We start from the raw sequence: 16573 nt of genomic DNA, 5'->3' as shown, positions 1-16573 counted from the left end.
GCTTTATCTCCGCCAGATTTGGAGGTGGATGCGCCCCATTGCTTTGACCTATATGAGTCTTGCGCTTGGTATCTGGAACCCTTAGGGCATCTGGATTTGCCCCTTTGAGCTCTGTCTGACACAGGAAAGGACCCATTTTTTGTAGGCCAGTGTCTACTGAATCTTGGTGGCTGCACTTGTAAGAAGTTTTTAACAGTTTGCATAGACTTAGCTTTGTCTTTCATTTTCTTTAATACCTCTTCTGCCTTAATACCAAATAGAGAATCATGCTGTAAAGATGCATCTAGCAATTTAGCTTTAACATGATCACGTAAATTTTGTTCCTTTAACCAGGCATGCCTCCTAATCACAGATCCAGTAACTGCGGCCCTGGAGGAGGCCTCTAAAGAATCAAAACAACATTGCAAAGTATGCTTTCCAACTTGTTCAGCTGCATGCAATAATTCCTGTAATACTTTTTCTGCACATTCTAAAATCAACATCATTTTCTGTTTCAGCAATCCCATAACATGTTGTTGGTACTTAAGCATATGAAATTGACAGTTTAAGGCACTGATTGCCAAGGTAGCAGATGTATTAACCTTTTTTCCCCATCTGTCTAGTGCCCTTGAATCTCTGTCAGAGGGGGTAGAATTTTTGCTGTTGAAGCCTTAACTCACTTTGGACCCTGTGAAATTGTTTCAGGATCAGCAGCAGGGTTTCTGAATAAAAATGTATGTGAGTCAGGGACCCTATAATATCTATCAAGCTTACTGGGAGCCGGAGGTAAGGAGTAAGGGGTCAAGCTTGACTCCGAAAACACATCACCCACAATGTCTAAAACAGGGGGAATGGCTAAAGGCTTGTGCTGAGGGAGAAGAAGGAAATCACTGAGCCTCTTTTTTGATTCTGAGAAGTCTTGACTCTCCCAGTGAAAATGCTCCCTCAAGGTATGCAAGGTTTCTCCAAATGAATAGTCCTCAAGAGAAGATGTAGATGGAACAGACTCCTCAGCATCAGAATCCTCATACGGAGGCATAGGTCATTCCTGATCAGAAGATTCATAATCAGTGTCTTTGCCTAGGCCTCTTATCTCGAGGGGGATGGGTACCCCTGATCAAGGTAATAAGGTCTTCAGTCATTTTGATCATCTGTTTTTTTAGACATAGAGGCCTGTGCACGTGGCTCATGCGTCGGTTTTTTAGTTTTAGAAGTTGCTTTTGTCTTTGGTTTTGCAGCTGTAGTTGGTTTGATATACAAATGTTGAATACACCCTCAGAAGCCGGTGCCTGCTCAGCGGCTCCGGACCCATCCGAGGGAAATACATCCGTTGGTCCAATACCTTGACAATCTTGTGGCATGCCGGACACCACATGGGTGTCGGTAGAGGCCTGCGACTCGAAGGTAGTGGGTATCAAGGGCTGCGAAAGCGCCTCACTGAGTACCGGCGACTGGCTTAGGAGAAGCTTTGTCACTGGTTTTGGATCTCGACTGCCTTTCTCTGTCCTTTTCTTTGCGTTTTTTATGTACTCCGGCAGTTGGATTGCTATCCGACAACATTCCTGGGTAGTTAAATCGGTTTCCAAAATACTTTGATGCAAAAATATACCGACGCTTAATAGTGCGTTGGTTAAATCTAGCAAAAAAACGACAGCCAGGCACATTGTGATCAGGGCCTAGACAAGGAATACAGTATAAATGGAAATCCTTATGAGGTATTTGCTTCCCACGAGTAATGCAATTATTGACTTTTTCTGACATCGGTAAAAAGCAAGAAAAAATTTTCCCCAATGGGGTACTTAGCTTTAGTGAAGACTAGTTTTGAAACTCAAACTCGAATATTTTAGTAGTTGGCTGACCGGCACTTGCGAAATGCTTCTGCTTCGGGCATCGCGCGGCAAGAAAGACTGGGGAAAATGGCGTCGGCTGCATGTTTTATACCCCTGCCGACCTGATGTCATGGAAGAGGAGACAGCAACCGACGCAGGACCCAAGACTTTGGAATTCAGGCCAACTGAGGGCAACCTGCCAGCAGATTACCCAAATGTAATGACTGCAACAGTGAAACACGAAGAACATCCAAGACTGCAAACAGTGAATACACTCAAACATCTACATTTATGCTAAGTGTACACAACTGTAGTATGTTCTTCGTGTTTCACTGTTGCAGTCATCACATATGGGTTGAGTCCCAAAGCTGAGGAAACAAGGGGCTGGCTAGGATGCCCTGCAAGACTGCAGAGGCAAACCCTGCCCTGGATTTGGAGAAGAGAGGCAGGTGGTAATGTTTGATAAAAGTGTGAACAGATGTCCAAGTGGCAGCCTCCAGGATGTCCCTGGTGAGGACTCCTCTGAGGTAAGCTGCAGAGGTGGATGCTGCTCTGGTGGAGTGAGTCCTGTCCCCCTTGGGGGGAGGCTGTCCATGTTGTTTGCAGCAGAAATGGATGCACTGTGCTATCCATTTGGAAATGGTTTGTTTGGAGATGGCTTTGCCTTCTGCCCCTGTAGCAAAGCTAACCAGCAATTGATCAGACTTTCTGAAGGATTTAGTCCTGTCTAGATAGAATCTCAGCTGTCTGTGCACACCTAGAGAGTGCTGGATCCTTTCCCCCTTGTTCTGTGGATTAGGAAAAAGGGTGGGAAAATGAATGGATTGGTTGAGAGCCACACTGGACACCACCTTGCTCATGAAGGATGGATTAGTCCTGAGGGATACCCTGCAGCATGGAAGAAGATGAAGGGTTCCACAACCAAGAGTGCTTGCAGCTGGGAGACTCTTCTGGCTGAAATAATGGCCAGAAGGAAAGCTGTCTTCCAGGAGAGAAATTTTAGATCTGCAGAAGAAGCTGGTTTAAAGGGAGGCAGGGTGATCTTTTCCAAAACAAATTTAAAGATCCCACGCTGGGGTTGGTGCTTTTCTAGGTGGCCTCAAGTTGCTAGCCCCTTTTAGGAACTGTTTGACCAAAGGGTGTGAGAAAAGGGGCTGCTCAGTGGGGAAAATGAGCAGAGATAGCAGAGGCATGAATTTTAAGAGAGGAAAAACAGGCCACTGTGTAGCAGGTCAGCTAAGTAATCCAGGATGAGACGGAGGGAGGGCTGTACCGTATTGGCTCCCTTAACCTGAATCCAGGTGCAGAACTTTTTCCATGTGTTAGCATAAAACTTTCTAGTGCTAGGGCATCTGGCCTCACGTATAACATCTAGAACCTGTTTACTAAGGTCAGCAGATTGATTGGGGGTTAGGGAATAAGCCAAGCTGCCAAAATGCATGCAATTGGGGATGCATGAATTCCCCTTCCCTCTGGGTCAGGAGGTTTGGAATCTGAGGAAGATGCCATGGTGGCAGTGGGAACAGGCTGCGCAGCAAGGGGTACCAGTGCTGGCGGAGCCAGTCTGGAGCTGTAAGAATTGTCCTTGGTTTTTCTTCCTTTATTTTGAGCAGTACCCTGGGGATGAGAGGTAGTGGAGGGCATACACTTTCCACGCCATCCAGTGATGCTCCCTGGTGCAGAATTTGCTGAGCTGATGGTGAGTGTGGGAGGTAAAGAGGTCGACCTTAGGGGTGCCCCATTTCTGAGTTATTAGGGTGAAGGTTCGTATGATGAGCTGCCACTCGTGTGGGTCCAGAAGATTTCAGCTTAATTGGTCTGCCAGCGAGTTGAGAGTACCTGGTAGGAATTGTGCTAACAGGTGGAGTTGCATGGCACAGTCTGTGAGCCAAAGGGTCATGGCCAGCCTGCATAGAGGGTAGGAGTGAGCCCCTCCCTGCTTGTTGATGTACCACATCACAGTGGTGTTGTCTGTGAAAGCTATCAAGGCGTGCTGGACAGCCATCACCTCTTTTTGGCTGATGTGCAAAGGGATTTGCTGTGGGCTCCAATACCCCTGTATGCACCTGCCCTCCAGGTGTGCATCCCCAGGCATAGTCTGATACGTCTGTGGTGAGGGTCTCGGCAGTGGGGGGTGGTGAGAAGATCCTTAGTCGAAAAAGAATTTTACGGCATACCGGACTCCGAAAGGGTCTCGGTAGCGGCCTGGAATCCACAGAAGCGGGCATCAGGGGCTGCGAAAGCACCTCACTGAGGACCAGAGAACTGACGACTAGCTTAACGGGAGCATTGTCGGTAGGTTTGGACCTGTGCGGTCTGCCTCTATTTTTATGTTTTTTCGGAAGATTTGCTGTCAGATGGCTTACCGAAGCCATTTTGAAGTTCGAGGACTGTAAGCAAAAATATCTAGCTACAATAAGGGCCCGACGATGGGTAGTTCGGGCATTGAACAAAGCACAGAAGCGATAGCGGGGGACGTCTTGGCCTGGGCCTAAACAAATAAGGATGAAAGTCTCGGTGTGGTATTTGCTTTCCACAGGCGAGACCAATTGTTAACTTTTTCTGACATCAGTTAGTGCAAGAAAAAAGGATCCCAAACAGGTACTTAGCTTTAGATGACTTCAGCTTCAATTCGGTAAACGAAACTCAGGTGGCGGCCGACCGGCACTCGTGCAAACTGCTTCTGCTTTGGGCTCCACAGCAAGAAAGACTGATGCAATGGCGTCGGTTGCCTTACTTTATACTACTGATGACCTGACATCAGTCCTAAATCGACAGCAACCGACGCAGAAATACTAAGCCTCTGGTATTCATGCCAGCCGAGGGCTAACCTGGCATGGATAACCCAAATGTGATGACTGCAACAGTGAAACACGAAGAGCATCTTTCCTGTCTGGGCATTTGTTGAAAATAGTTCTGAACCTTTCCCAGTTAAATACAGATACAAATAATAATGACAGTAATAATGCACTGCAACCATATTTCACTTTACAGTACAGAGACAAAATATGACATGCTATGACATTCTCAAATAATTACCTGTTAAAGAATTGCAGGAAAGTCTTCCACTTTTTCTCTTTACTTCAGTACAATTTTCTTGAGAACTTCTCATTTTTCGCTTTACTTCAGTACAATTTTCTTGAGAACTTTTCACTTCTCTTGTCTCATTTTTCTCTTGTTTAGTGTCCTCTTCTTTACATTCAGATTTTTCACTTTGTGAAACATTTTTCTTATTTTCCATTCTCAGTATGCTTTCCTTGGGTTCCTTGCATTGTCCTACTGTTGATGGTGCTTCTTTGACAGTTTCACTGTCCACTTCCAAATGCTTGATATCTGTTGTCTTTTCTTGGTAATCTTTCACATCTCTGTGTTCATTTTTATCACCAGTCGAGTTTTCTACTTCTGACTGACATTTGGCACTCTTGGAACCATCTTCTTTATCCTCCTTCCTCCTATTTTCCTTACGTTCTTTGTCTTGCGTCACTCCTCCATCTTCTCCTGTGGATTCCTGTACGACCATTTTACTGTCCACTTCTGTTTTGCTGTTCTTTGTTACCTGCTCTTGTGGACTTTTCTCATCTCTATTTTCATCCTTTTCTGGAAGGAAATTTTTGTCACTCCTCTCCAGTCTTTGTGATGGGACTGCCTCATCTCCTTTCTCTGTACTTTCTGTTGGACAGATGTCATCTTTTGTATCAGCATGTAATGGTGACATTTCTTCATCTCCCTTCTCACACTTCTGTGCACTCTTCTTCATCTTTTCTTGCACGCTCCTGAAGTCTCTCTTCTCAATGACCTCTTCTGCACACCTTGCCTCTCTCTTTTCAGACATCACTTGTGCACTCCTAATGTTTCTCATTTCCACCATCTCCTGTACACCCCTTATCTCTCTCTTCTCAGCCATTTCCTGTGAGCCCCTCATCTCTTTCTTCTCAGCCATATCCTGCGTGCCCCTTGTCTCTCTTTTTGGAGTCACCTCCTGAGTGCCCCTAGTTTCTCGCTTCTCGGTCTTTTCTTGTGCACTCCTTGTCTCTCGCTTCTCAGACTTTTCCTGCGCTCTCCTGGTCTCTCGCTTCTCAAACCTTTCTTGCGCGCTCCTGGTCTCTCGCTTCTCAGACTTATCTTGAGCGCTCCTGGTCTCTCGCATCTCAGACTTTTCTTGCCTGCTCCTGGTCTCTCGCTTCTCAGGCTTTTCTTGTGCGCTCCTGGTCTCTCGCTTCTCAGGCTTCTCTTGCGCACTCCTGGTCTCTCGCTTCTCAGGCTTCTCTTGCGCACTCCTGGTCTCTCGCTTCTCAGACTTCTCTTGCGCACTCCTGGTCTCTCGCTTCTCAGGCTTCTCTTGTGCACTCCTGGTCTCTCGCTTCTCAGGCTTCTCTTGTGCACTCCTGGTCTCTCGCTTCTCAGGCTTCTCTTGCGCACTCCTGGTCTCTCGCTTCTCAGGCTTCTCTTGTGCACTCCTGGTCTCTCGCTTCTCAGGCTTCTCTTGTACACTCCTGGTCTCTCGCTTCTCAGGCTTCTCTTGTGCACTCCTGGTCTCTCGCTTCTCAGGCTTCTCTTGTGCACTCCTGGTCTCTAGCTTCTCAGGCTTCTCTTGTGCACTCCTGGTCTCTCGCTTCTCAGGCTTCTCTTGCTGAGATTTCTCTTGCACACTCCTAGTCTCTCGCTTCTCAGACTTCTCTTGTACAATTGAGGTCTCTCTCTTCTCAGACCTCTCTTGTACACTCCTGGTCTCTCGCTTCTCAGACTTCTCTTGCGCACTCCTGATCTCTCGCTTTTCAGTCTTCTCTTGTGCACTCCTGGTCTCTCGCTTCTCAGACTTCTCTTCTGCACTCTTGGTCTCCCGCTTCTCAGACTTCTCTTGTGCACTCCTGGTCTCTCTCTTCTCAGTCTCCTCTTGTGAACTCCTAGTCTCTCTCTTCTCAATCATTTGTTGGGAATGCCTTTTATCACCCTTTTCTTGTGCATTCCTTAAGTCTCTCTTTTCAACCTTTCCTGGAGCACTCTCAATCTTTTCCTGTGCGTGCCTCGTCTCTCTCCTCTCATCCTTGTCATGGGCGCTCCTCGTCTCTCTCCTCTCATCCTTTTCACTGGCACTCCTGGTCTCTCTCCTCTCACCCTTTTCACTGGCGCTCCTTGTGTCTTTCCTCTCCTCCTTTTCACTGGCGCTCCTCGTGTCTCTCCTCTCCTCCTTTTCACTGGCACTCCTCGTGTCTCTCCTCTCCTCCTTTCCATGGGCGCTCCTCACCTCTCTCCTCTCCTCCTTTCCATGGGCGCTCCTCATGTCTCTCCTCTCCTCCTTTCCATGGGCGCTCCTTGCGTCTCTCTTCTCCTCCTTCCCATGGACTCTCCTCGTGTCTCTCCCCTCCTCCTTTTCATGGGCACTCCTCGTGTCTCTCTTCTCCTCCTTTTCATGGGCGCTCCTCGTGTCTCTCCTCTCCTCCTTTTCATGGGCGCTCCTCGGGTCTCTCCTCTCTTCCTTTCCATGGGCGCTCCTCATGTCTCTCCTCTCCTCCTTTCCATGGGCGCTCCTCACGTCTCTCCTCTCCTCCTTTTCATGGGTGCTCCTCAAGTCTCTCCCCTCCTCCTTTTCATGAGCACTCCTCATCTCTCTCCCCTCCTCGTTTTCATGAGCACTCCTCATCTCTCTCCTCTCCTCTTTTTCATGGGCGCTCCTTGAGTCTCTTTTTTCAGTCTTTTCATGTGTGCTCATGTCTCTCTTCTCCTCCTTTTCTTGCGCGCTCCTTGTGTCTCTTTTTTCAGCCTTTTCTTGTGTACCCCTAGTGTCTTTTTTGTCAATTCTTTCTTGTGCACTTCTCGTGTCTCTTTTGTCACCTCTTTCTTGTGTACTCATGTCCCTTTTGTCACCTCTTCCTTGAGCACACCTCATGTCTCTTTTGTCAACTTTTTCTTGTGCACTCCTCGTGTCACTTTTGTCACCTTTTTCTTGTGCACTCCTTGTGTCCCTTTTCTCACCTTTTTCTTGTGCACTCCTCATGTCTCTTTTCTCAGCCTTTTCCTTGGCCCTCATGTCTTTTTCTTCCTTTTCCTGTAGGACTGTCACTCCTCTATTCACAGTCTTTTCTAGTCCACTCCTCAATTCTCTCTTCTCAACAATTTCTTGTGTACTTCCCATGTCTTTCTTACCCGCCTTTCCTTCTGCACTACTCATATCTTTTTCAGTTTTTTCTTGAGAGCTCTGATCTCTTTTCTCAGCCTTCTTATCATCAATCATGTTTTCCATTTTTGGTTTACGCTTTTCATTTTCTGATACATTTTCCTTATCTTCCTTCACCCGTCTATTTTCTTTCAAGTCCCAGCCTCGTGCAGACCCAGTTTCTTCATCTTTGCTCTTTTTATTATCCATTTCTGGCTTCCTACTATTATTTGACACTTTGGACATTTTGGCATCCTTTGAACTCTCTATCACTTTAAGTTCTTCGGTTGTCTCTTTAGAAGGAATGGCAGTCTGATCTTTAACTTTCTCTATGCTTTTAGCGTTATTGATCTTCTGCAAAAAAAAAAGTGAAATGATTACTCAAAAACAAAGAAATGCATCTATAAATTTACTACTTTTTACAGCAAAAAAAAGTTAATATTTTGGACAGCCTCAAAAAGTACAGTTGTGTACACTTACCATAAATGTAGATGTTAGAGTGTATTCACTGTTGCAGTCATTACATTTGGGTAATCTGGTGTCAGGTTGCCCTCAGTCGGCCTGAATAACAAAATCTTGGGTCCTGCGTCAATTGCTGTCTCCTCTTCCATGACTTCAGGTCGTCAGGGGTATAAAACATGTAGCAGACGCCATTTTAATCAGTTTTTCTTGCCCCAGATGTCAGGTATCCCCCAAATGGGAAGCAAAACTATATATATAACCATAAATAAACAAATGCACTTTAGAACACATATAAATTACCTTCAACTAAAAGCAAATACACTACAAAGAATTTTGAGTATAGTGAAGGAAAGAAAAGGTATAGAAAGGGGGCTGATGGGTGGGTAACCCGGACTGCAACAGTGAATACACTCGAACATCTACATTTATGGTAAGTGTACACAACTGTACTATGTTCTTCGTGTTTCGCTGTTGCAGTCATTACATTTAGGTAGAATCCCAAAGCTATGGATGGGAGGATGGAACTCAACAGCATTAGGAGCAGCTATAAGGCCTTGCAAGACTGCAGTGGCAAAGCCTGCACTGGATTTAGAAAAGAGAGGTAAATGGTAATGCTTTGTGAACGTATGAACTGAGCTCCAAGTAGCAGCTTCTTGAATGTCTCTGGTAGGGACCCCTCTTTGAAAAGCTGCTGAAGTAGAGGCAGCCCTGGTGGAATGGGATCTGATTGCCTTGGGCACAGGTTTACCATGGTGCATGTAGCAGAAACGAATGCAATGGCTTATCCATTTACAAATAGTTCGCTTTGATATAGCCTTCCCCTCTGATCCTGCAGCAAATGCCACCAGTAGTTGCTCAGAGTTTCTTAGAGATTTTGTCCTGTTTATGTAGAATCTTGGTTGTCAGTGTAAATCCAATGAATGCAGAATCCACTCCCCCTTGTTCTGAGGATTTGGGAAGAAAGCTGGCAAGTGAATGGTCTGGTTAAGAGCCACACTGGATACCACCTTAGGCATAAAAGAAGGATTGGTCCTGAGGGCCACCCTGTCCGGGTAAAAAATAATGAAAGGCTCCACTGCCATGAGAGCCTGTAGTTCTGTAACCCTTCTAGCTGAAGTGACTGCCAAATGAAAGGCTGTCTTCCAAGAAAGAAAGTTTATATCCGCAGTAGCTGCTGGTTCAAAAGGTCCCATGCAGGAGTTGGTGCTCTCCAGAGAGGTCTTAAATTTTTGACCCCTCTGAGGTACTGCTTTAGCAGAGGATGAGAAAAAGAGGGGAGGCTCTGTGTTGTAATAAGCTGAGATGGCAGAGGCATGAATTTTTATTGAAGAAAAAGAAAAGTATTGCAAAATCTGAGGAATATTGGGCTTTGCTATGTCTATTCCTTGTGCTTGGTTCCAAGCACAGAATCTCTTCCATTTATCAACATAAGATTTTCTAGTACTAGGCCTTCTGGCCTGCAAAATGGCATCCATCACAGGTTTACTGAGAGATGTGGTTGGTGAAATTAGTTGATTAGCCATGCTGCAAGATTCAGAGTTTTAAGCAGTGTGTGCAGAATTTGATAGTTCTGCTGAGACAATAGGTGAGGTGTCTGAGGCAAATAATACAGAGGAAGGTGTGACATATTCCTTAGAAGTGGGTACCAGTGTTGGCGAGGCCAGTCCGGAGCAATTAGAATCATTTTTGGTTTTTCCTGTCTGACTTTTAGTAAGACCTTGGAGAGTAGAGGCAGAGGGAGAAAGGCACAGACCGATAGGTTTTTCCAGCTGAAGGATAGAGCCTCAACTTTCCATGCTTCTTTCTGATGAGTTCTTGTGCAGAATTTGTCCAACTGATAGTTTTGGGGAGAGGCAAAAAGATCTAAGTCTGGGCTCCCCCATTTTTGTGTTAACATGCTGAAGATTTCTGGACCCAGTTTCCATTTGTGCGGGTCCACAAGATTTCTGCTTAGGTCGTCTGCCAAAGTATTTTGCTTTCTTGGCAAGAATTGAGCTTGAAGATGTATTTGGTAAGTCAAGGCTGTGTTCCACCAGGCCATGGCTAGTCTGAAAATGGAGTAGGAGTGGATACTCCCCTGCTTGTTTATGTACCACATAACTGTGGTGTTGCCCGTCTTTATCAGTAGTTGCCCAGGATGAAGGAAGTCCTTGAAGGCTGTCAGAGCATTCTGAACAGCTAGCATTTCTTTCTGGTTGATATGCAGATGCATTTGGTTTGGGCTCCATTTGCCCTGAATGCATCACCCTGCCAGGTGGACCCCCCCAAGCATAGTATGATGCATCTGTAGTTAGGGTTTGGGTGGCAGGGGGTAGAATGAATGACAGCCCCTTGTTTTGGTGACATGTCTCTGCCCACCAAAGAAACTCTTGTTACAGGGAGGCAATGAGAGGAATCATTGTTTCTAGGCAGTGACAATGTTGACTCCATAAGCTTTTTAGATACCAATGAAGTTTCCTCATATGCAGTCTCGCATATGGAATTAGTAGAATGCAGGATGCCATGAACCACAAATCCTGCAGAATTTGTCTTGCAGATAGCTGGGTTTTTGTTGCCACTTGTTTGAAGTATGTTTCAACTGAATTTGTTTGTCTGGCATGAGGTAAGCCATCTGGGCAGTTGTATTCAAGCTTGCACCCAGGAATGTAATTATTTGAGAGGGTACCAGTTGTGATTTATTTTCATTTATGGTGTACCCTAGGCATGCTAGAAGCCTTTTTACAAATGCCAGATGTTGAAGAAGAGTGTCCTTGTCGTCTGCCTGAATGAGACGATTGTCAAGATAAGGATAAATTTGAATGTTTCTTTGTCTGCAAAATGCAATTACTGGTGCCAGGCACTTTGTAAAGATCCTGGGCGCAGTAGATAACCCAAAGGGCAGTGCAGAGAATTGGTAATGCAAAAAGCCTGCTTTGAAGCGGAGGTATCTTCTGCAAGATTCCCTGATTAGGATATGCAGGAATGCCTCAAGTCTAGAGTTACCAACCAGGCATTCTTGCCTAGCATAGGTAGTAGCTGTTGTAATGTCAGCATTTTGAATTTTGGAATGTTCAGGAACGTGTTTAGAATTGATAAGTCCAGAATTGGACGCCATGATTTGTCTTTTCTGGGTACCAGGAAAAGTCTTGAATAAAATTCTTGTCCTTTTTCCTTTTCTGGTACTGGTTGAATAGCCCCATATCCATGAGGGACATGACTTGTTTCTGGGCTTCTGCCCACTGGTTTGCTGGCAGACCTGGCCATCCGTTTGGAATTGGCAGTGTGTGGAAATGAAATCTGTACCCCTGGGATACTATGTTTAAAACCCACTTCTCCTGGGTAATTAAATGCCAATTTTGAGCATGAAGTGCTAGTTTTCCGCCCAAGGGGGCTGCCAAAAAGTAAGTGCTTGAAAATGGCAGAGGAAAGTCACTGAGACTGTTTATTGTAGGGTTATGCTTTGTTACCTCCTGATTTGGAGGTGGAGGCACTCTATTGCTTTGACCCCTAACATCTTTGTGACTGATATCTGGAGCCTTTGGAGCGCCTGGGTTTGCCCTGAGCGGCTCTGCTTGACACAAGAAAGGACCAATTCTTAGTAGGCCAGTACCTACTGAACCTGGGTGGCTGCACTTGCAAGAGATCTTTTACAGTTTGTATAGATTTAGCTTTGTCTTCCATTTTCTTTAAAACCTCTTCTTCATTATTACCAAACAGACTGTCATGCTGTAGAGGGGCATCCAACAATTTAGCTTTAACATGATCAGGCAGATTTTGCTCCTTGAGCCAGGCATGCCTTCTTATCACAGATCCAGTTACAGCGGCCCTGCAAGAGGCCTCCAAAGAATCAAAGCTACATTGCAAAGTATGCTTTCCAACCTGTTCTGATGAATGCAATAAATCCTGTAAAGTAAAGTTTTGTACCGACCATAAATGTAGATGTTCGAGTGTTCACCCTGCTGCAGTCATCACACTTGGGTTATCCTGCTGACAGGCGGTCCCGCAGTCGGCCAGAGTTCCAAAGTCTTGGTCTGGCGTCAGTTGCTGTCGCTTCTTCCCTGACGTCAGTGTGCCAGGGGTATACAAGAGGCATCCAACGCCATTTTCTTCAGTTTTTCTTGCCCCAGATGTCAGGTGCCCCCAGTAGGTAGGCAATACATATTGCTATATAAAAATATACATATAAAAATAAAACAATACCTTCAGTCACAAGCAAATACACCAAAGAGGTTGTATAGGATAGAAAGGTATAGATAAGTCTAGTTAGTTCAGAGGGGATGGAGGGAGGGTAACCTGGACTGCAGCAGGGTGAACACTCGAACATCTACATTTATGGAAGGTACAAAACTGTACTATGTTCATCGTGTTACCCTGCTGCAGCCATCACACTTGGGTTGAATCCCAAAGCTAAGGATGGGTGGTGGAGTTAAACAGGATTAGAAGAAGCTAGTAGGCCCTGCAAAACTGCAGTGGCAAAACCAGCTCCAGTCTTAGAATATAAGTGATAGTGTTTGGTGAAGGTGTGCACTGAACTCCAAGTTGCAGCTTCCAGAATATCCTTGGTTGGCACCCCCCTGAGAAAGGCTGCTGATGTAGCTGTAGCCCTGGTGGAGTGGGACCTAATGTTAGCAGGTACCGGTTTCCCATGATGCGTGTAGCAGAAACATATGCAATGTCCTATCCATTTTGAAATGGTCCGTTTTGAGATAGCTTTTCCTTGTGATCCTGCAGCATAGGCTACAAAGAGCTGGTCAGATTTTCTGAAAGCCTTACTTTTATCCAAGTAGTAACGTAATTGCCTGTGAATGTCCAAAGAGTGCAGGAGTCTTTCTCCTTTGTTCTGGGGATTTGGAAAAAAGGTGGGCAAATGAAAGGTTTGGTTTAGGGCCACACTGGATACCACCTTTGGCATAAAGGAAGGGTTAGTTCGTAGAGAGACTCTGTCTTGATGAAAAATGAGGAAAGGCTCCACTGGCATTACTGCCTGTAGCTCTGAGACTCTTCTAGCTGAGGTTATTGCTAGCAGCAGGGCAGTTTTCCATGAAAGAAATTTTAAATCAGCTGAAAAAGCTGGTTCAAAGGGCGGCAGTGTAAGCTTTTCCAGAACAAAGTTGAGATCCCAAGTAGGTGTTGGTGCTCTCCTGGGCGGTCTTATGTTCTTAGCCCCTCTGAGGTACTGTCTTAGGAGTGGATGTGAAAATAAAGGAGGATCCATGTTGTAATGGGCTGAAATTGCTGAGGCGTGGATCTTAATAGATGAAAAGGAAAGTCCTTTGTGTAACATCTCAGTTAAATATTGTAGAATCTGAGGAATGTTTGGATCAAGGGGATTTTGGCCTTTAGTCTGTTTCCAGGCGCAAAATCTTTTCCATTTGTCTGAATAGGCTTTCCTGGTGCTAGGCCTCCTGGCCTCCAGAATGACATCCATAACAGCTTTGGATAGAGGTCTTGGCTGGTTGTTTAGGTAATTTGCCATGCAGCCAGGTTTAAAGTCTTGAGCTCGCTGTGTAGAATCTGATTGTCTCTCTGGGTGAGCAGGTGAGGAATTTGTGGTAAAATCCATGGTGGGCCGTGGGCCATGTTCCTTAGAATTGGAAACCAGTGCTGGCGTGGCCAGTCTGGTGCAATGAGTATCATTTGTGGTCTCTCTACTCTGACTTTCAGCAGTACCTTTGCTAGAAGAGGCAGCGGAGGAAAGGCATACACTGTTAATGTTTTCCAACTGAATGAGAAGGCGTCCACTTTCCAATCTTGTGAGTGGGAATGTCCTTGTGCAAAATTTTTGAAGTTGGTAGTTTTGGAGGTGGGCAAACAGATCTATGTCTGGGCGTCCCCATTTTTGAGTTATCATTGCAAATACTTGTGGATCTAGTTTCCACTCGTGTGGATCCATGATGTTTCTGCTTAGGTGCCAATGTGTTTTTCTTTCCTAGCAGGAATTGTGCTTGTAGTTGAACTTGGTAAGACAGTGCTGTGTTTCACAAGGTCATTGCTTGCCTGCATAGGAGGTAGGAATGTGTGCCCCCTTGCTTGTTTATGTACCACAGTACTGTGGTATTGTCCGTCTTTATTATTAGTTGTCCTGGGTGTAAGAGGTCCTTGAAGGCTGTTAGGGCATTCTGTACTGCTAGCATTTCTTTTTAATTGATATGCAGATGCCTTTGATCTATAGTCCATTTGCCCTGAATGCACTGTCCTGCCATGTGTGCTCCCCAGGCATAGTCCAATGCATCTGTTGTTAAAGTTTGCCTGGCTGTGGGTAAAGTGAAAGGCTGGGCCTTGTTGAGGTGACATGCCTGTGCCCACCAGAGAAACTCCTGTTGAAGGCAAGGAATGAGTGGTATCATTGTTTCTAAGCTGTGGCTGTGCTGAGTCCATAGGCTTTTCAGGTACCATTGTAATTTCCTCATATGCAGTTTTGCAAATGGTACTAGTAGTATGCAAGATGCCATGAATCCCAAGGCCTGCAGAATTTTTCTTGCAGGGAGTTGGGTCTTTGTTGCCATTATTTTGAAGTATTAGTCAGCTGTTGTTGCTTGTCTGGCGTGAGATAAGCCATCTGGGCCGTTGTATTCAAGCTGGCACCCAGGAATATTATGTTTTGTGCGGGCACTAGTTTTGATTTCTTTTCATTTACTGTGTACCCTAGGCAACTTAGAAGGTGTTTGACAAATGCCAGATGCTTTAAAAGAATGTCCTTTCTTTCTGCTTGAATAAGAAAGTCGTCCAGGTATGGGTATATTTGAATTCCTCTTTGTCTGCAGTATGCAATTACTGGTGCCAGGCATTTTGTGAAGACCCTGGGCACAGTAGATAAGTCAAAGGGCAGTGCAGAGAATTGATAATGGGTTGAACCTGCAATGAAGCGGAGGTATCGTCTGCAATTTTGTCTGATAAGGACATGAAGGTATGCCTCCTTGAGATCCAACGTTACTAGCCAAGCCCTCTTGCCCAGCATGGGAAGAAGCTGCTGTAGTGTTAGCATCTTGAATTTTGGTACTTGCAGATAGGTGTTCAGAAATGAAAGATCCAGAATGGGTCTCCATGCTTTGTCCTTTCTGGGGACTAGAAAGAGTCTTGAGTAAAATCCTTGACCTTGCTCCTGTGTAGGTACCTGTTGAATGGCTCTCATGTCCATGAGAGCTGTAATTTGTTTTTCTGCTTCTGCCCATTGATTCGGTGGCAGGTTTGGTCTTCCTTTTATCCTTGGCAAGGTATGAAAGTGGAATATGTATCCTTGTGAGACAATGTTTAGGACCCATTTGTCTTTTGTGATGATGTGCCAGTTGTCTACAAAAAGTGCTAATTTTCCTCCCAAGGGAGCTGCCAAGAGAGATTTGCTTGGTAATTTGAGGGTTGAGTCATTGCGTTTGTCTTCTGCTAGCTTGGGGCCTGTCTTCTCCTCCCTTCTGGGTAGCAATACCCCATTGGCAAGGTTTGTAAGGGCCTTGGGGCTGACCTCTGCCCCTTGGGCGTCTATATTTACCCATCTGTGATCTGTCAGAAGCTGGAAAAGACCATTTTTTGTGGGCCAATTTCTGCGGAAACGAGGGGGTTGTACCTGTAAAAAATCCTTGACCGTCTGCATAGACTTATAGGTTCATACTAGGCTATCTGCCCTAGTGCATTTATAAGCCTAGCCAGAATGTGTTTGGCTTTCGCCACCCATTTTAAATTTATTTTGCTATGCCCTTTTTCGAGGTTAGTATACTGTGCCTCTGTCTAACAGTGACACAGAAGTGATACCAGGGTAAACCTCGATCTCCCATCCACTCATCAAGATTCCTCTTGAAGAGAGTCAATGAGGGACTCTGCCTAACCTGGACTGGGATTTTAATCCAGAGTGAAGGGAGCCTCTGGGTTATGAATCTGTCCCTCCAGCATGTCCTATTTATTTCAGTGCTGAGGTTCAAGTCTCTTGAGCGCGTAGCTCGATGGGATTTGGATTTTCTGAGGTGCAGCATGTCCATTAATTCCGGGTTGGACATGGTTTTATACGTCAGGCACAGATCGCCTCTGAACAGGCGGTATGCCACTGAGTAGAGCTGGAGTTTCTTTAACCGGGCAGCATATGGCATCTGTTTGAGCCCTTTGATCCTCTTGGTGAGGTACTTTTGGGGTCTTTCCAGTTGCTGCAGGAGTCTGGTAAGGTACATCCCAAAAGGGGCAT

The 16573-nt window shown here is 45.5% G+C and overlaps 1 protein-coding gene across 1 annotated transcript in view; it reads right to left on the bottom strand.

The window, feature by feature from the left end:
- Positions 1 to 16573, bottom strand: part of LOC122817033 (trichohyalin-like) — a 1834860-nt gene that overhangs the window by 812924 nt on the left and 1005363 nt on the right. The window contains exon 6 of the mRNA XM_044090165.1: positions 4848 to 8316. Coding sequence (XP_043946100.1) covers positions 4848 to 8316 — 3469 coding nt within the window. The remainder of the gene's footprint in view (positions 1 to 4847; positions 8317 to 16573) is intronic.

The sequence above is a fragment of the Protopterus annectens genome, chromosome 12.part0 (assembly GCF_019279795.1).
Source record: "Protopterus annectens isolate FY-2018-M chromosome 12.part0, PAN1.0, whole genome shotgun sequence".
NCBI classification, from domain to species: Eukaryota; Metazoa; Chordata; order Ceratodontiformes; family Protopteridae; genus Protopterus; species Protopterus annectens.
This window is presented reverse-complemented; position numbering and strand designations above follow the sequence as displayed.